The sequence below is a fragment of the Equus asinus genome, chromosome 20 (genome assembly GCF_041296235.1).
Source record: "Equus asinus isolate D_3611 breed Donkey chromosome 20, EquAss-T2T_v2, whole genome shotgun sequence".
Lineage (NCBI taxonomy): Eukaryota > Metazoa > Chordata > Mammalia > Perissodactyla > Equidae > Equus > Equus asinus.
This window is the reverse complement of record NC_091809.1, coordinates 25,491,360-25,511,523: the sequence shown is the minus strand read 5'-3', so window position 1 is coordinate 25,511,523 and position 20,164 is coordinate 25,491,360. Positions and strand designations below refer to the sequence as shown.

The following is a 20,164-nucleotide window of genomic DNA, read 5'->3' as shown; positions in this document are numbered from 1 at the left end:
TGATGATTAGTGATGAACATCTTTTCATGTGCCTATTGGCCATCTGTACATCTTCCTTGGAGAAATGTCTGTTCGTATCCCCTGCCAATTTTTGATCGGGTTTTTTGTTTATTTGTTGTTGAGTTGCATAAGTTCTTTATATATTATAGAGATTAACCCCTTGTAGGATATATGACTTGCAAATATTTTCTACCAGTTGGTGCGTTGTCTTTTTGTTTTGATCCTGGTTTCCTTTGCGTTGCAGAAGCTCTTTAGTCTGATGAAGTCCCATTTATTTTTTCTTTTATTTCCCTTGTCCAACTAGACATGGTATTTGAGAAAGTCCTTTTAAGACCAATGTCAAAGAAAGAACTATCTATATTTTCTTCTAGAAGTTTTATGGCTTCAGCTCACTGACCCAGCATCAGCTACGTTGCTTCCAACATCACAAGGGGAGAAGACCACGACTGCATTCTATTGTTTAATTTGGTTTACAAATGGGTCTTACTTAAATGATAAACAAGGATGGTTATCAAGCTGGATATGCTGTCCAGCCTCAAGAATGCCTGCTACTTTCTGTTAACTCTGCTAATCCAGTAAAAACAGTTCCTTCTGCAGGCTTAAGAAATCACCACGGAAGAAGAAAAATATGTATATAGGTTACAGCAAAAGGGAAAAATACTTTTGGCAACTTTCTCCCAGTGGTTCATATAGCCTCTACTTGTTGTGCTATATGCCCAAAGTATAATCCAGAGAAGTCACTTCATGAGTCACAAAGCCACTTTCCCTTCCTAAGGGATCCTTAGAGGTATGACAATTGGACTTTGTCCAAATGCCACCTTCTCAAGGATAAATACATCTTGTAATGATCTGTATGTTCTCACATTGTTTTGAGGCCTTTCCTTGCAGAAGAGCAATGGCTTTAACAGCAGGTAAATTACTATTAGAGAGAATAATTCCTGTTTGAGGAATTCCTCCTGAGTTACACAGTGACTGGGGAAGTCAAATCTGTTTGTAATGTTTGGCCAATATTGCAGCATTTCCACTGTGCTTACCATCCTCAATCCTCAGGATTGGTAGAAAGAACTAATGACACAACCAAAACTTAATTGGCAAGGTTTCAGAAGCATTTACTCTCTCACCGCCAAAAGCTCTTGTGCTAGTGCTCCTTAATCTTAGATGTACACTTTTTTTAAACATCAGCTGTCTCCTTTTGAAATAATAATAAAACAGCCTATGCACTTAGATGAAGAAATATATGAACCAAACTTTGCTTAAGGGGTATATTAAATTGTTGTCATGGTCTTATTGAGGTGCTTAAAGAAATGAAAGATTGGTAGCTGATTCTTTCACAGAGAGCTCCCAGAACTTAAGGATCTTGGACTATAACCTGGAGAATTTATTTATTGAAAGAGACAGCAAATAAGACTGTTTGCAGCCCTGTTGGAAGGGACTATACTAGGAGGAGAAGAAGACGGCATCTGTTGTAGACAGCTGTCCCAAGACTCTGGACCTGGCCTGTATTCCTGACCTTATATCTCCTCATTTAAACCTTTGTTATGTTTAAACTGTAAACCTATTTTATAATTTGTTTGGAATACTATCATACTTAAAGAAAGGGATTAATTTGGAACAGACTGGTCTTGAAGGCCAGGCATTTATCGAGTGACTCCTAATGGAACTCAGTGGTTATGTGGAACAAATCTTTGGCCTTGGCTACTGCCTGGATGGCTAAAACACTGCACCCTGAGTTTCCTTTAAAAGCAGGGAAGGAGTCAGGCTGAGTTAAAACCTGTTGCCAATCTCCCTCTCTTTAAGGCCGGATGGGCTTGTTCAGTCCTCCACTGGTATGGCTGTATTAGCAACTGTATGTGCTTCTTCTTTGGGGCTAACAGATGTCATTATTACATATGGAATCTCTGACTAAATTTACTCAAGGAGCCCTTAATGATAGTCAAGCAGGAATACCCTTATTTAAATACTGAAATGTCTTTAAAGAGAAGGGCTGTCCTTCAGAATAGAATGGCCTTAGATATTCTTACAGCATCCCAAGGTGGCACATGTGCAATCATTCAGACTGAATGCTGTGTTTTTATACGTGATGAGTCTTCCAATGTGTCATCTCTGCTAAAGCACATGAAGAAGCAAGTGGATGCCTTAAGTGATCCTACACCCAGTTTGATTTGCTTGATTGGTTCCCTTTCAGTACCTGTTCCCTTTTTCAATCTGGATTGCAATTCCTATTTCTATTACTTATTGGAATCCTTGCACTGATCATAATATTCAAACTAACTGTTGTTTTCTTTACTCAGTGTTGTAAAAATAGCATACAAACTAAAGTAATGATTGCTCGATGGCTTGAGATGGTCGATTTGTCTTATAACCCTGGGCAAATTTCCTTTTCTGATAGGGCCTATGACTAAATTCATTTCAGACTAATCCTTTCAAAAATATTATTGTTACTGTACTTGTTCTATAATCATATGCAACGTAAATGTGAAGTGTCATAAAAAATCACATATACAATGTTTGTGCAACAATCTAAATTAATTACATAACATATGAAATGCTTCCTCTGTTAATACATATACCTCTATGCTTGTCCACTATTTCTCCCCAATGTGGACAACTAGGCAAATAATGAGATAAAAGCCTAGCACCAAGGGACACGATGGACCCAGGGCAGGCAGCAACCACCCTGGCGCCGAGGGACAATATTTTGACCATCAATGCTTTCTATCAAAAGATTATAGATCAAAAGGGGAAAATGACAAATAAAAATGGCAAGTAATAGGATATATTGGGGTATATGAGGAAGCCATTTTGTGTAAACCTAATTCGGCCTGACCTTGTCTTTCCAAAAGGGCCTGACCACAGCCCTTGAGCATGCACTGTATATCTGCTTTAGATATTCCCTATGGCAAGAACAAAGGCCCTTGAGATAAAGGTGCAGCTTCCCTCCCCTCCCAACGGTGGCATTTCTTTAAGGATTAAGCATCTTTCCTTAGGCTAGAAGCTGATTGCTGCGCTCACCTGTGACCACCCAGATCAAGACAATAGACTTGCCTCCTGTGACGCCCTCCGAGAGAGCAGACCCACTACCTGCTGTGTCCATCAAGCACAGTGCCAACAGGGCAATCTTGTGACTGTTGTGGGAGGGACATTTCAATCATATGTGAAATGTCCTGTATGGGGGTATATAACCACTCTCTATACCTCACTTCTTTGGTGCCCTTTCTTCCTTCGGGAAGAAAGGCCCCCGGCCGTGGTCCTCAGATTTCAGTTCAGAATAAACTCACCCAAATTTTCAAAAAAAAAAAAGTTTGGAGCCTGAGCTAACAACTTTTGCCAATCTTCTTTTTTTTTTCTTTTCTGCTTTTTCTCCCCAAATCCCCCCAGTACATAGCTGTATATTTTAGTTGTGAGTCCTTCTAGTTGTAGCATGTGGGACGCTGCCTCAGCATGGCCTGACAAGCGGTGCCATGTCCACGCCCAGGATCCAAACAAGCAAAACCCTGGGCTGCCAAAGTGGAGTGCAGAACTTAACCACTCACCACCGGGCCAGCCCCCCAAAATCAAGTATTGATTCATGTCACAACATGGAATTCCCTGAAAAAAATTATACGAAGTGAATGATGTCAATCACAAAGAACATATTATGTAATTCCATTCATATGAACGTCAACAAGTTCGGAAATGTATACAGACGGAAAATAGATTAGTGGCTGTCTGGGGCTGGCGCTTGGAGGAGCTAGGTGGGCAGATAGGGAGGTGGTAGGTTAAGGGCAGAGGCATTTTTTGCAGGTGATGGAAATGTTCTGAATTTGACTGTGGTGATAATTGCAGGTATCTGAGAATATACTGAAGACGATCAGCTGTAGACCTTAAAGGGGTCCATTGTATAGGATGTGTACTGTATCTTTAAAAAACCGTTTAAATAAGTGGATAAATGCATTGAGTTTTTGCAATGCAAATAAGTTTGCAGCCCAATCTCTTAAGCATACGAATCATTTCCGGGTACATCCCACATTTATATAACCTTTTCTTGTTTTTTGTTATATCAGTCCAAACAGGAATTGAATTACCTTAGGGATATTATAGACTTCGACATTTCAAAGTTCTCTGAGGATAATTCAACCAATGATCTAAAATAAAGTTCCATTCAGGTAAAACGTACACCTGAGAATTGAATGAACACGTCAGACCTTGTGGTTAGACTGAGAAGAGACCTTGCGCCCAGCTAGGGCTGAGGGCTCCAACTTCCCATCAGAGCGAAGGGCTTGGGAGGCCATAGGATTCGTTCAAGCATGACATGAGTGGGGTGGGGAAGCGCTGGGTGGAAGACTCGTCAGTGTCAACAGTCAGATCAAAGTGGAGCCAGACATTATTACGCATGGTGAAGTGATTTCAAATGTCTGCGTTTGCAAAGAAGGGTCACAGTTCCCCAAGTGGCCTCGCAGCATTGCATTTCAACGGAAAGGTCCCCAGAGAGGAGAAGGTCCACTTCCGGCTGGTCAGAAACGTAATCTCTGTCCCCCTGTCACTCAAGAGGGAGGGGGCGGGGATTTTAACCTGTCCAATCAGGGTCGGCTCCAAGGCAGGTGGGCGGGGCGAAGCTCCTCTACCACGCGCGACTTCCCGTTGCTCCACAAGCTTTCCAGTCACGGGTCGCCTGTCCTTAAACTCCTGGAGCTGCTCTGTCACCTGTGATGAATCGTATGAAGGATGCCAGGGGACCCAGGACAGTCAGCAATGGTGAGTGTGCGGTCCCGCGGTGAGGACGCGGGAGGAGGGGCTGGTGGGAAGCGGCGGGGCGGGCCCGGCCTCCCGCGGTCCCCTCCAGGGTCTGCGGCCCCGAGTCCGCGGTGGCGCCGCTCGGCCCTCAGGCCCCTCCGGCCGCAGCGTGGGGGGCGGGGCCGGCAGCCGGGCCCCGGGCGTCCTGTGGTCCCTGCGCGCGGCGACTTGGGCCGGAGCGTCTCTGGGCCGCTGTGCGCCCGCAGCCCCGCGTGTCCCAGACGGTGCGGGGCCCGCGGGAGGGTCCGCCGGACAGTCGGGCCTCGGTCTCCGGGGTCCGTGCGCGGAGGGGCTGCGGTCTGTGGGTCCCCAGGGCCTCCTTTCTCCCCACATGGCACCCGTTTTCTCCTGAGTTTTCTAAACGTTTGGGGAGCAGCGTCTCAAATCCACGACCCTGTCCCCCCAGCTCTTCCAGGGCCGACAATAAATCCCTAAATTTCCAGATCCCTCCTCACGTTCCTGAACGCCAACTTCCGGTCCCCGATTCACAGCATTATCATCAGCTACAAACAGACCCGATATCTTAATTGTTTATCACTTTTGCATAGTCAGTGGGCGGCTCTTTCAAGAGGGTTTATTCCTCGTTCGTGGATGTTTTTCTTGAGAGAAAGTAGCGCATCCCCCTGGAGGCGCGTGGTGCGAGCTCCTCCCGCCTCTCCTCCAGGCTGCGTCCTGGGCGCGGACGTGCAGCTGTTAGTCCTTTGCTGCAGGTTCCTCTCGGCAAACTTTCCTGCGCGATCTGTCCGTCAGCACTGCCCTTCCCTGGGGTTGTCATCTTTACAAGACATATCTAGGAGCCAGCCGCGTGGCCTAACGGTTAAGTTCGCGCGCTCCGCTTTGGCGGCCCAGGGTTTCGCTGGTTCGGATCCTGGGTGTGGACATGGCACTGCTCATCAGGCCATGATGAGGCGGCGTCCCACTTGCCACAAGCAGAAGGACCCACAACTAAAATATACAACTATGTACTGGGGGGCTTTGGAGAGAAGAAAAAAGGAAAAGATTGGCAACAGTTGTTAGCTCAGGTACCAATCTTTAAAAAAAAAAAGGGTGTATTCAGTCTTAATAATACTAATAAACTAATAAAATGATAATTAACTGCACTTTAATTTAGTGTCAGTTTTTCAACGAATAAAAATTTATTTAATCAATACAGCTCGAAACAATATATTTCTAAAGAGTCAAGAAAGAGGTGAATTTCAGAAAAATAAAATATTCCAGTGTTACATTGCATGATTTAAAATTTTTTTTTCTCTTTTCTTCTGCTGGACATGATAGTAATATTCTGAGGTCTGTTCTTTCATTTTGGGTGAGTTCAAATGGATTTCCAGGGCTTAGACTTGCAGACCTGAAGTGTGAAGTAGGATTAATAGTTTGTAAAACAATTCTTCTCATGGAAACAATTATTTAACATCTTTTTTTTCCAGAATGCAATACATTCTTGTGGGATTTTTTGTTGAGCCAGCAAACTGCCTTTCCATTTTCTTTCTTCTCTTCCTGATAAAGACTCGTTTGATTGTTTTTACTGGATTGTTCAAACACTGGGTTTGTGTCATTTAAAATACCAGTGTCGCCCAAAAACTCCAGTGGGGGCAGACGTCTGAGGGCAGTGAGTTTAAGCTAAGGCCCCCCGGGGCCTGCAGAGGGAAGGCGTTGAAGGCCCAGCTGTTCTTCCTGGGGAGCCTTCCCTTGCAGGTGTCCTACTGCTCACACCCCATGGAAGGAGCCTTTATCCTGAGAGCCCTGGAAAGCTGGGGGTGCACGTGCTCCTGGGGTGGGGAGTGATGCCCTTTCTGAGGTTGTCACTGTGGATTCCTTGGGCCTGTTTCTAGACATAATTGGAGTTTTGCATGCACAGTGGAGCTGCACTCAGAGAGTAATTTGTTTACACTGAGAAAGTCTGTGAGAGTCAGGAGCTCTGTGTCCTGGATTAGGACCCATTAATCTGGGGTCCATTTGGGTCAGAACCTTAAACTGAATCCAGCTGAGTTTCCTCACTGTGAGAATGGAGCCTGAGAGAGGGAGCACGTGCATTGTTCCCTGGGGAGAGGAGGGTGTGTGGGGCTCCCAGAGCTCCTTCCTGTGGCTGCTCAGGTGCCCTCCCCTCCTTCTCCAGGGACTGACCCCCTCCAGGGCTTTGTCTCCACCAGGACAGTCAGGAACATGGCACCTTCTGACTGTGGCTTTCCTTCTGTCCTGTGGGAAGTAGGCTGCTCATCTGAGCTGATTCCAGTGTTTGTGTTTCTTCCCTTTGGATTCCTTTATCGATGAACTAGGGCAGCCCTTTGGCTCCAGTTTCCCTTAGCAGTTGGGTCCTGAGACTGTAAGTTGATGGAGAGAGAGGATGTTAGGGAAGCCAAAAAATTGTGGAACTAAATAGAAGTTTCATTCCTTTTAGGCAAGAGAACCTCAAGGTGTGTGATAAATGTATTAAGTTTTTGAGCACATTGTGTATTTTTAGATCAATTTTCATATGTGTGTGGTTCTAGAGAATATAGAAATTTAAAAGGCTAAAGCAATTGAATTTCTATTTTAATTGATGTGAGAAAAACTTCTGAAAGCCTATGTAAATCTTTCAAAATTCAATACATGTAAGGAGTAAGACTCAAACCAGTATTGCATTAAAATATGCTCCTTATTCCTGAAAATACCCTAGCGTGAGATACAGGGGAAGGACAAACTAGGATGCAGCTTGTCCTTTTAGTTAGGAAGAGATTTGAAAGTTTTCATTTTGTGGTTTGCAGTTTTCTAACAGCGCTTAAAGGAATTAAATCCTAGGATGGTTTCCTATGTACAAAAGTTAAAATTAAAGACTGTTAAATAGTAAAATATATATAAATTTCTCTGTTTTTTTAACAATAAATCTGTAAGATTGCAAAGTCTAACTTAAGACTCACGGCCAACATATCCTGGTCCCCTCCAGTGCTGTTACTCAAGTCATCCCCAAATACACAGTTGTATCATTTTTGAGCCTCTTGTTAGTATTTCTTTATATAAAAACAAGCAATTGAGAAGGCATATTTTTCTTACCCACTTTGTCCTTGTAGTGAGCAGTCAGACTCCACATTTTGGGTGACTGCTCACAGCTTAAGCCTCACCCAGCCTCTTCCCCTTGTGCCCCCACCTGGACAAGCTGAGGAGGAAGCCTGGGTGCTCTCTCCTCCAGAGCAGGCAGGAGATTCCCACCACCCCAGCCCCTGCCTGTGTGCAGAGCTCTTGCCCCGGCCCCACCCCGAGGCCCAGTGAAGCCCCAGGCCAGGCTCCATTCCTTGCTTTCTGAGCCCTGTGAGAGCTGCTTGAGAGGCCGGCCCTGCCCTCCCCTCAGACCTGTGTTATGTGAATCCTAAGCCTTTTCCTACCCTGTGTGTGTGTATGTGTGTCTGTGCCACACGGGTCTGAGTCTCAACAAGGGAGCCCCGCCTCTGCAGGTGACCATAACAGCTGGTGCCCTGAGCAGCATGTCCAGATGTCACCGCACCCATGGGTCTGTCTTCTCTTGCTCTGACTTGCTCCGCCGCTCTGCTGCCTGGTGGTGGCGTGGGCTGAGGGCTTCTGCTTGCTGGTGAGCTCGTGCTATGAGCTGTGCTGCCCCGTGTTGCATTGTTGACCCACCAAGCCTCACTTCTAGGTTCATCCAACCAGAGTGGGCAATTTTGAGAATTTATAGGCATTTTGGAGCATGGCTTTGGGATTGGGGCCTCTTTAAAGTGGTCCCGTTTCAGTGTCTTTGCTATAATTTATCTGTGTGTTAGAGTGAAGCTGTGACAGAGGCTAGGTTAGCTCCAACATACCCCAGGAATGTGGGTGGCACAGTGGGACTATACCCTGTGCAAGAGGAGGGCACATCGGTGGTCACTCCTGAAACAGCTGTCATTTAAAAAGAGAAAGTGAAGAGGGCGGAAAGGCAGGGAGCAGGTGGCAGGCTGATTCCACATTCCTAAGATCAGAGGGCTCACCGGGACGCTTAAGTACCTCTGCTGCTGCCCCTGCCTCTTCTGCCACAAAGATCCTGACCCTCGGGGTTATAGGGGACGATCCCCACGGCACCCCTGTGGCACAGCAAAGGGATTCCTTTAAACTTGACTTAAGTCCAGGGACCTTAAACTCGTTAAAGAACCCAGTTGTCATGGAGGAGGTTCCTAACCCTGGTGGCACTGTTTTGAGGTTCTTGGGAAGAAAAAATGTATAAATACCAGGGTAGAGAGGACACCCCTTCCTCTGAAGTATATCCAGTAACCAAAAAGACAAAACAGAGAAGGATAAGAGGGAGGGAACAAAAGAAAAAAATACTGAAAGAAAGGTCCACAGTTTGACCCAATTAGAAGTCTAGAATATACTAAACAGATTTACACAACAAAACAGATAGAGGTACACTGCTGGGCTTTTGGGCCTCTACTGCACAGGGTCTGAATTAATTTTGCTCTCTGATGTAATGCACTAATTCAGAAACCTTCAAGCAGTTGATCATTACTAGGTGTCATATTACAGTTATACCTAGGATCCCACTAAATTTAAGGAAGGTGCCCCTCATGATCTTAGGGGTGTTAATGAATATAATATAGAGGACAAATAAGACAAATGTTTCATCTTTAGCCCTCAGAACTATTGTTTTGCCTAAATTCTCCATAGTCATAACACCCATTGTCCTGAAATATCCCATAGTGAGCTGGGAAGCTCTGAACCAATGAGCAAGAATTAAAATTAAATGAAGTCTTTGCCACTTACAAATTGGCTTGACAAATTGGGACCCAGGGACCTTACCCCACAAATAAAGTAGTTAGTATGGCCCAATGTAAATTACCCACGGCCTGGAAGGATTGAAAACTGTATAGAAAACCTAGTTAGTGAAGGGTTCGTTATTCCCGGTGCTTCTTTTAACAGCCCAATTTGTCCTGTTATGAAACCTGGAAAGAACGACTGACCCCTCAGAGTGGTTCACCTCAACTCGAGGCTGTGGCTGCATCATGCAGACCTCTGTCCCCAGTCCCCACAGTGTGGAAATTACTGACCACAGCCAATCAGCAATTGATAAATATCCTGCTCTCACAGGTTTGGCTGAGTCTGTTCTGTCCAGTCCTGTGTCCACAGCCTCTCAGCTGCACTTGGCCTTCCCCTCTGAAGGGACATGATGCCCCTTTACTGGGTTATCCTCATGGATCTTCTACAGCTGTGCCCTCCCACAGTCATTGCAGGCGGCGTCTGAACTCATCCTGGTTCCTCCAAGAACACAGGTACGATGTCACATTACTGACACATGCGCTGAGGACATTCAGGACATAGAAATATTGGAAAAAGGAGCTCACAAAAAGTGCATAGACATTGCCACTCAAACATTGAGAAGCCTTGACAACTTTGTTAAATTTCTGGAAATTATTTGATAATGTTAGACCCGCTCCTCTGACACCATGAAGAAATAGCTATTGTTCTCAGCGCTCACAACAGCTACTAGCTTCTCTTGATATTTGGGAGGGAATCTATTCTTTGCTTACAACGAATTTTACTTGAGCCCATTTGTGCTGTTACTTGTAAATTTACCACCTTGAATGGCACCCCCCCTGTACAAAAGGCTGGAGACTCTCAAATTGTCTTAGAGCCAACACTCCTGTTAGTGCCCTCAAAGACTCCTTCACTATAGAGGCCTCAGTGACCTTCTGTCATGCCTCCTGGGGCACCCAGGTGGCCTTAAGTTGTCCATGGGCTTCTGATGCAAGAACCTGCCCTAGTCCCCAGGATATATGTTATTAGAGCTGCTATGACCTCTACTTATGAGGCTATTATGAAAGTAGATGGCCCTGAGCATGTGACCATATATTGCAGCAACCCATTTTGCCTTGGGACCTGGAAGCAGCCCTTCAGGAGCTCAGCATGGCTACTGAGACCCCCCAGAGACACGATGGAGGCAAACCTGGGCCCTCTGGGATAGCCTACCTGCAGGAGGGGGTGGTCTTTGCTGTCCTCAGTCTCCTGCCAGGTGCCATGGTGTTGAAGGAGGTCATCCTTTGTCCAGACCCCCAGGCTCCCTGGGAACATCTTTAGGATTCCCTGAGCAAAAAGTAATGGGAGTTCATAGACTTTAAGGATGACATCACCACATTTGTACATGATGGAGCTCAGGCAGAGTTGCTTTTCATGTCTTAATTGGGCTATCTCTGATGAAGGACTGGATATAAGGGTCATCACACTGACCATACATCAAAGAGTCATCTTAGCACCGACCAACAATGGGCTCCAGCTGCAGACCTTACAGACTATGTGCAGTTCCCTGAGAGTTGCCCCTTTGTGGTAAAGGACTCTGGGAATCTCTTGCCTCGCAGTTACCTACAATAGAAATCAAAGTAACACTTGTCTATAAACATACGAAGGCCACACAGCAAGCCTCACCAGGACACTCTCTATCCACGTGGGAGTTCCGGACACACCTGATGGTAACAAAGGCACTCATTTCACGTCTCAGAATACACAGTGCTGGACTCTTAACAAGGCGTTCAATGGAAATTTCTCCTCTCTTCCATGTCTCAGGGTGCAGGCCTCATAGAGCAGCATTATGGCTTATTGAAGTAAGTTCAAATTAGAGGAATGGAAGATGGTCTGTTTCTGTCATCAGTTAGTCATCAGAGGTGAATATTAGTGTATCTCATTACTTTTTTTTGTAGTAGTCTTTACTGTTTTAGGAGCAGTTTTAGGTTTACGGGAAACTTGATTGGAAAGTACAGAGACTTCTCGCATATCCACTCTGCCTCCACTCAGTTTGCCTAATATTTTATATCTTGTATTACTGTCATACAGTTGTTACATTTGATGAGCCAATTTGATGCATGAAAGTTCATAGGTTGCATTAGTGTTGACTCAGTGTTGTGCAATCTCTGGGCTTTGGCTAATGTCAAATGGCATGTCTCCATCATTTCTGTATCGTATGGAACACTTACACTGTCCTAAAAATCTCCTGTGCTCCACCATTCATTCACCCCCAAATCCCTGGCAACCAATGATCCTTCAGTGTCCTACACCTGTATCTTTTCCAGAATGTCATATACTTGGAATCATACAGTGTGTAGCCTTATCACGTTGGCTAGGAACCTGGGAGGATCTCTTTGGAATAGAAGTCCATTGAAGGGGAATGAGAGTTTAGGGTGGTGACAGTGGCTTAATATGCTGGTTTCTCATTGGCTGAGTTGTTGCTGGGCAAGGAGAAATTCTTCCTTCCTCCTGCTGGGGTCTATAAATTTAGCTTCTTCCTGTTGGGGAATGGGAGGGACACTTCTTCCTCTCTGGGTTCTGCAAGGTATGGCTAGTAGTAGTGCATGAGAGCTCCCCATTCAGGGCTTCCTGATTCCATTTTAAATGGGATTTCCTGTACTTATTTTAACATTTGCAACCCCAGGTGACTGTGAAGTGTGGCAGTGGCAGACCCAGAACCCATGTCGTGAGGCACAGGCCCCTTGAATACAGTACTCCCCACTGTCACATAAACATCACCTCTGTACCAACAAGCACAGTTTCACAATAGTCTCAATACCACCAATAATGTCAAAGAGACATCCTGCTTTATCCTAGCTCTTGGAGTCCCTCAGGTACCCAGCTCTACCTAAATCACTTTCCCTGTTATCTCTGGCACATCCCACCCTCTGGTTTCAGTGGCCTCATGCACTGGCCACACCCCGTTCCCTCACCTCAAAACCCAGCTCCAGAGTGAGTTTGGTTCCCACCTACCAAGGCCAATGCTTACTTTTTCTGGAACAGGACTCAGACTGCAGGCTTCTAGCCCTGAGGCCTGGGGGAAATGGTGATCTCAGCCAGACCCTCTGCGCTCCTGGGGCCCCCTCCCTTCACATGGCTCCCAGAATGCAATGGGCACCACACCAAAGGAAGTGGCAGGAAATGGTGGAGATCTCCACCCCTCCTGAAGGGCACAGGTGCAGGAGGTAGTGCCCCCTTCTCCTTTGTTGGAGGCCACGCCCGCTGTTTCTTGAAGGAAAGAGGTAGAAATGGGTCAAGCCACATGCCTATGTGCTCTTCCAACAATATCCTGTGCTTTCCTGGGTCCCCAAGGTGATGTCTCTGTGGCTGGGAGACCTGGGGACTGAGGTCCCCAGGCCTTGACCCCCCTATCAGGGAATGTTCCAGGGCAGGGCAGGGGTCAACGCCTCAGTGAGGATGGCCCGTGGGACTGACCCACTCGAGGTCTGCATGCAGGTGATGGATCCCAGACCACAGTGACTGCAGCAGAGGACACAGTGGCTCGTGGAGGACCCACACACCTTTGTTGTCCTCACTGAGCTTCCATTGGGAAAGCAAAGTGAGGAAGGGACATGTGGTGATGGGCACATTTCTGGAACTGATCCTGGCAGCGTGAGGGGCTGGAACACGGTGATTGCTACAGCCATTGTGGGCCGACTCTCCCCTGTTCAGGCTCCTGAGCTGTGACTCTTACAGATATGACCTTACTGTACTGTGTGGGCTCAGGAAGTGGGAAGGCCCTTTGCCATCAGGAGGGGCAGATGTACCCTCCTGTCGAGATTGGTTTGGGGCCAGGAGTCACCCCTCTGTCACACAGCATGAGCTGAGAACTGTTCACTCTGTTGAGATCAATGGGGATTGATTTGGGAGCCAGGAGACACCCCTCTACCAGGTGGGATGGGAGTGAGAACAATGCACTTTGTGAAGATCTGGGCCTGTGATGAAGTTTGTGTAAAGATTTCATGTTTACGTGTGTGTGTGTGTGTGTCTGTCTGTCTCTCTATGAGCCCTGATATGTAAGAAGTATTGGTGTGACAGGCCTTCTGGTGGGGTCTTTGGTGAACAGAGCAGAGCAAATATCCCTGTTTGCTCTAAACCTGACATTTTAGGAGAGAAAAAGAAGATATGTAAGTAAAATTATACCATGATGATTGGCCCTAAAGAGTAAAGAAAAGTGGGGAGGAGTGTAGAGGGCCTGGGCTCTGTGTGTCTGTGGAAACAGCTGTGTGTCTCTGAGCCATTAACTCTGAGGGTTTGTGAGTTTTATGTCTGCGTCTGCATGTGTCCTCCTATATGTGCCATGACAAAGCATGTGTGATTTTGTAAGTCTGTCTGTGGAGCTTTGTGTGTCTGTCCTTTGAATTCTGGAGTGGTTGGTTTTCCCATGTTCTTGCCTAACTGCCCTGGTAGCTCCTTTCTCACCGCGGTGGGTAGAGCTGGTGAGAGCAGACATCTGTGTCTTCTCTGATCTGAGAGAGAAAGCCCGCAGTCCTTCACCATCAAGAGTGACGTCAGCTGTGGGTTCCTCACTGATGCTTTATTTCAGGGTGAGGGAGTTGACTGAGGGAGGTTCTCATGGTTTATTGAGTGTTTTCCTTGTGAAGGGGGAGTTGAACTTGGTCTAATTCTTGTTTGTACCTATCGAGATGATCCTGTAGTTTTTGACATTGATTTTATTAACTGTTTCTTATGTTAATTCATTTTCAAATGGAAAACCAGCATTTCTTTCCTGGGTTATGTGGTCATTGTATTTAGGTTATTTTAGTATATTGCTGGATTCAGTGTATTAGTTTTGTGTGTAGGCTTTTTTCATCTATATTGAAAATAGACATTTGTTTACTGTATTTACTATGTATAAAATTATCTAATACGGCATACAGTGTGTATCTGTGTAGATATAGAGAAAGGATGTAGAATACAGTATATATATATTTATATATGGTATATTTAGTATATTACCTGTGTATAGTATAGGTAGCATATAATTTAGTATTATATGTAATTAGTTTATACTATAATTAGAATATATAATTAATATATGTATAATTAGTCTTATAGTATATGCTATAGTGTTATACTTTTACAGAATAGTATTACAGTCTTAGTCTGTAGCATAGTGGGTATCATTGCCATGTCTGTCTACCATATTATTCAAATAAGCCATTCACAACCTGTCCTGGGAACATAGGGACACCTCACTGTCTTGATCCTCCAAAGCCTGCCTCCCACACCCTCTGTTTGTCTTCTCTGCTTGTAAGTGAAACTGAGGTGGCAGTGTGGGCTTCAGAAATTTTAACTATTTTATCAGCCTGAGGGTTGAGGTGAGGCTCTGCGGTTTGATGTTCAGTACGTGCAGAGACATGTGTGACCTTCTTATGTATTTGAGTGACTATGAGCAAGATTCTCCCAGAGTGTTTTCTCCTAATAGGGTGACCTGGGATAAGGAGTTGATGTTGATCTTGTTTTCAGGCAGCTAGACCATTGGCAGTGATCTACAAGTCTCTAAAACTGTGAAGATGAGGTGGACTGTTGGCCAGGGCATCCTCTAGCATGATTCCTTGGAGTTTGACTAATCCTACTGACCATTGTGTCCCATTTTCATCAGGGATGGCCTGGTTAGGGACAGTAGCAGCAGCTCTCCAGTGTTCTCCATCACATGTGCTGGTGGCACACCACTGTTGATATGAAAATAGGTGCAGGATTCATTTATACATGAACAAGAAATCAGAGCACATTTCACAGTGTACACCACGTGACCTTTGCATATCAAAGGCAAGGAAAAATCTATATTTTAAATTGCTTCTTTTTACATAAATGCTGAAAAGACTTACCAGAAATGAATGGCATTATTATCTACATGAACATGGGGATTCTAGATGCCAATTTTAGAAGACATGCTAGGAGCAGCCTTCAGGCACACTTAAATCTCAGACTGAGATTTTGAAACTTGATATTTATAATAAACAATTCATGACACACAAAAAAATGTGTGTGAACCATATTTTATTTTTAATAGTGTTGAATAAAAAATTGAGCCTAGTAAGTTGTAAAGATCTAATTGGCTTTATTGAGCAACTCCTCAGTTGGGCAGCATCCATCTAGCAGGCAGAGAGGGGCTCCAGAGGGTACAGAAAGGGAAAGGTTTTAAAGACAGGACAAGGAAGTCATAAGCAGAAGAAATGATTATGTTAGGCAATTTTACCTCCCTTGGGGACACAAGGGTAGTATTAGATGGATCACCTCCTCATCTTCCTTTGGGGGATGGAGAGGCCCGTGTGGCACATTGCCTCATTGGTGCTGACCAGAGAATCCTACACTGACCGGTCAGGCTACATTCCCAGGGAAGGTTACCCCTGCAGTTAGGTTGGGTATTAAGCTCTGGTTTGGTGATGTGAGTCTAGCAAAAGTGACTCCATTTGGAACCTGTGGTTTTCTTCTTTATAATTTCTTCCGTTTTTATTAGATTCTCAGCATAATTGAGAGATGTGATAAAAATTTAAGGCATTATAGCCACTCTCAGCTACTGTTGTGAAATTCTCTCCGTTTTTGTTGGTCCTTTGGGTGGTATCCAGAAGTCAGAACCCTTTTTCTTAACCTCTGTGACATTCATTGGTCAAGGCTTCAGGTTTACAGTCTTTAATCTGTCATCTCTTCATTCCTTTCCTGATGTTCCAGTCTTAAGGAGATCAGTTGCTTGGTGGTTAGCAGCTGCAAACATGCATTTAAACTTTTGAGATTTTACAACACACCAGGGGGTTTATTATGATTATAATCAGGATAATTCTCAATATCTGTAGTGCACTTTGAAGTCATCATCCCCAAGACCCTAATCAATCAAAATCATATAAGGCAACAAAAGACCCCATTGAAGGAGTCACCTTTTAAAAAAAGCCAAGTGGCTTGCTGAGTTTCACCTTCCCCAGGAGTGTTCATTCAGGAGCAGCAGGTGGTGCTGGCCACAGCACAGACACCTCCCTGCTCAGCTAAAAGAGAATCCAGGGCTGTCCTGGTACCAAGAACAACTTTGACCAGAGAGTCTAAGGATCTTTGTTGGGTGTCTCTTGTCTTAGCAATGGGTTTTGCAATGTCTTCAAGAGCTAAAGAGAGGTTTTCTGATCATATTCTCATTTACATTTACTCCTAACCAAGGAAGTATGGCCCTGTCAAAGAAAGTGAATCCTGAGTCCTGAATGCCTCCTGGTAGGTCCTTTCAAACTCAGTGATGTAAATTCAGGGGAGTCAACCAGTGAGATGTCTGAGTTCACCTGTGAAAAGTTAGGGGCACAGTTAGATAATGTAAGAGGCATTGCCCAGTTATGCACTATTTTTCTAGGGATTCATAGGCCCAAGAATCGTAACTGTTACCGAACCAGGTTTGTTTTCGCCTACCGCCCAGAGAGCCAAACATCGAGACGACAAGATTGCAGCAGAGAGAGAGTGTACTCACAAGGCAGCCATGAGACGAAGCGAGGGCGTGAGCCTCAAATCCACTTCCCCCAAAATAGGGACTCAGGGATATTTATGGAATTGGGGGTAAGGTGATCTGAAACGTGGAGACAGGTGATTGGAGAGGGGGAGAGGTGCGGTAATTGGTGATCTGTGCAAGCTTAGTCAGACTTCATGCCTCCTCATAGGACCCGTGTTCATAAAATGGTGGCATTAGCATGATTTGGGCATGGAGTTTTTAGCCTCTTGATGTCAAAAGGTCACTTATCGGACATCTGCACGGGCCCAGTTGATGGGTTGGTGGTCTCAACTGGCCTGAAGTGACCAAGGAATTCTAATTCCTGAAAAACAGCTCGCCCACCCATTACCATGGTGACCCAGGCTCCAGGGAGATGTTATCTATAGGAACCTAGTGGGAGTCAGATAGCATTTTGCCTAAGCAGCACAGTTAACAATGGAGGGGGGGAGGTTCAACAGCTGAAAGCTATAATCAGTAATTGCCAAAAGGACAGAACCTTTAGTTCCTAGCTACTTAATCATCAATGGCTAATTCTTTGCTGGTTTCAATAACTACTACAGACAAAGATAAATCCTATAACCACTCTCACTAAAGTGGCATTGTTCATGAATTCATTCACAGGGATTTTTGCATTTACTCATTCAAGCCAGGGGTCAGGTAGATTGTCTCCTAGCCAGAAATAAATAGTTCATCTAAATTCCAGAGGTTACCCTTCTTAGCAGTGGTCTGGGGGGTATGGATGATGGTGTTATCTATCCAGGCCATTGCCAGACTAAAGGAAAGAAAGAAAAGAAGTAAGGGCTTTATATTTAGCTTAAGTAGGAAGTTGGTCTGGCATCCTTAGAGGATGCAGTCTATATCAATGTCAGTTACTTCTCTTCCTTGTCAATTTTTTTTTTGGAGGAAGATTAACCCTGAGCTAACTGCTGCCAATCCTCCTCTTTTTGCTGAGGAAGACTAGCCCTGAGCTAACATCCATGCCCATCTTCCTCTGCTTTATACATGAGATGCCTACCACAGCATGGCTTGCCAAGCAGTGCCGTGTCTGCACCCAGGATCCGAACTGGCGAACCCCGGGCTGCTGAGAAGCGGAACGTGCCAACTTAACCGCTGTGCCACTGGGCTAGCCCCTTCCTTGTCAATTTGATTTGGAGGTCTCTAGCATCTGTACAGGACCAGATGTCAGGTGGTGCCTTCTTCACCTGTGAGATGTGTGTCCAAGGTTCAAGCCCCTGAAGTTTGGCTGTCATCTGGGTAGTGAGGAGGACCCCATATAGTTTCTTCCAAGGAGATTTAAGAGCAGTCTTTATGCTCACTAGTTTATTTTTATGATCTTAAAATTATCAGAAATTTGTACTTGTCAGAAAGTTCTTTCCTTGAATCTCCTTGAAGATGAAGTACTTTTGCAGGAACCCTTTTGTAAAAGCTTCAGAGTAAAACAAAAACTGTAAATGAGAGAAGACAAAAATGCCCATGGTTAAAGATCTGATGAGAGTGCATTACAATGTAATTGACAAGGAAAATTGCTCTCTTTTTTTTGGTAACATACAACATTTTAAGGTAATAACTGGAAATTTGACTGATAACATAATACCAGCATATATCAGATTTCCAGGAATTTCACACACTTACTGGAACTCATGGAACATATATCAGTACAGACACAAAATAAAGAAGGCTTAATATTACTTCGTATCTGCCAATGCTTCCCGTGTGATATAGCATATCAAGTGTCTAATTAGTTTAACAACTTCCTTTTAATAAGGAGAGAGAACAAATCCTTTGAGATGTTCTGGGGACCCACTGGAAAAATCCAAAGTCAGTTCAAAGTCATAAAGACTTCTCTTAGAATTTGACTTTTGGGAAGTTTGTCAAAAGTATCAAAAGGTTTTTTAGATACTTGCCTAAATAGGATCACAGATCATCATGAAACAATACTTAATTATCTGTTTGACCAGAGTGACAATAAACGATTTCAAAGGCAAATACAGAGGTTTACATAGTCATGTGCAAATTTAATTATTTTAATATCCAGAATTCAGGATTTTAAGTAATCAAAGACCTGATGAAGAAAACTTGGAACACAAGTAATTATTTCACAACACACAGGATCTTCATTTTTTTCTCTAGGCAGATTACTTAAAAAGGTAAAGAAACAAACATTCTGTAGTCTCTGATTCTCAAGAGCAGACCAATAGTTCGGGAAATGTTTGTCCTTTATAGAGAGAAAACCAGTAGTAATTTTACAGCAGCTTACTTTACATATTAAAACTCGTTTACTGAATTAAATTTATTCCAATCTCAGCCAGCCCTGACCACACATGAAATTCCTTTTCCTTTTATTTTTAGTAGTTTTAATTATATATAATTTTTAATTCTTCAAATCTTTAATTTCTAGCGAAAACTAAGAAGTGTGCAATTATGAACTGTTTTGCATTAGTATTCTGTGGATTGACAGACTTTTATAAAAACATTTTATAATTTCTAGAAACATGTCCTTCCTCATAGTAAATTTTTTAGCGTGGCATAAGAGGTGTTTCCTAATAGAGACAAAGATCTTTAATTCCTCTGTAGAGGAAAACATAAAGTAGATAGACCCATGTTCAGTAATTAATGTTTCAGCATTTCCTCTCTTTTGGAAATGATGTGGATATTCAGTCACTTTAGCTGAACTCATCATGTAACTTAACTCAGCAAAACTTTAAGGTTACAGTTGACCAAAAAGATTTGGGGAGCTATTTAATACGTTCACCTTCGAGTGTTTTATCTTCCTTGCACCTACTTAATTTGCTTGTTCTTAACAACTATGTTTAGATTACCCACAAAAACTTCTCTAGACATTAGACAAAGTCAGCCGTCATCCCAAACAAATTTTTCTTGCTGACAAATTTTGTAAAAGATAACATGAATTCATTTGATTAATAAACCTAGGTGGAATAAGAGTGGTATGTCTGCATTATATTCAAGGTTGATAACACAAAAGACAGGTCTGTTTTAATTAAATCCACAAATGTAACTAGTTTAATACAAGTATTTCCCCAGATCACCTGAAAAGCATTTGGGTTAGTTTCTATTATAGTTTTGAGAATTTTATGAATACTAAGCACTTGTTTGTTTAAGCCAATTAAATAGAACTCTTTTACAAATTAATTTTAGTAATACCATTTGCAGATGGAAAAATACTACATATAT

The 20,164-nt window shown here is 43.9% G+C and overlaps 1 protein-coding gene and 1 long non-coding RNA gene across 3 annotated transcripts in view; both read left to right on the top strand.

The window, feature by feature from the left end:
* LOC106826957 (uncharacterized) overlaps positions 1–3,268 on the top strand; it is a 61,790-nt gene extending 58,522 nt beyond the window's left edge. Inside the window, exon 5 of the long non-coding RNA XR_011496196.1 lies at positions 372–3,268. This is a non-coding gene — a long non-coding RNA (uncharacterized lncRNA). The remainder of the gene's footprint in view (positions 1–371) is intronic.
* A 1,302-nt stretch (positions 3,269–4,570) lies between these two features.
* The window catches only part of LOC106822857 (zinc finger protein 709-like), a 51,508-nt gene continuing 35,914 nt past the window's right edge, over positions 4,571–20,164 (top strand). Inside the window, exons 1-2 of one of the 2 annotated variants that reach the window (XM_070492144.1) lie at positions 4,595–4,734; positions 9,820–10,001. Coding sequence is in view for 1 of the 2 variants with exons in the window: in XM_044751786.2 (XP_044607721.2) it covers positions 4,705–4,734 (30 nt within the window). In the remaining variant the exon portion in view is untranslated. Of the gene's footprint in view, positions 4,735–9,819; positions 10,002–20,164 lie in introns of both variants that reach the window. The other variant, XM_044751786.2, reaches the window with a different exon arrangement.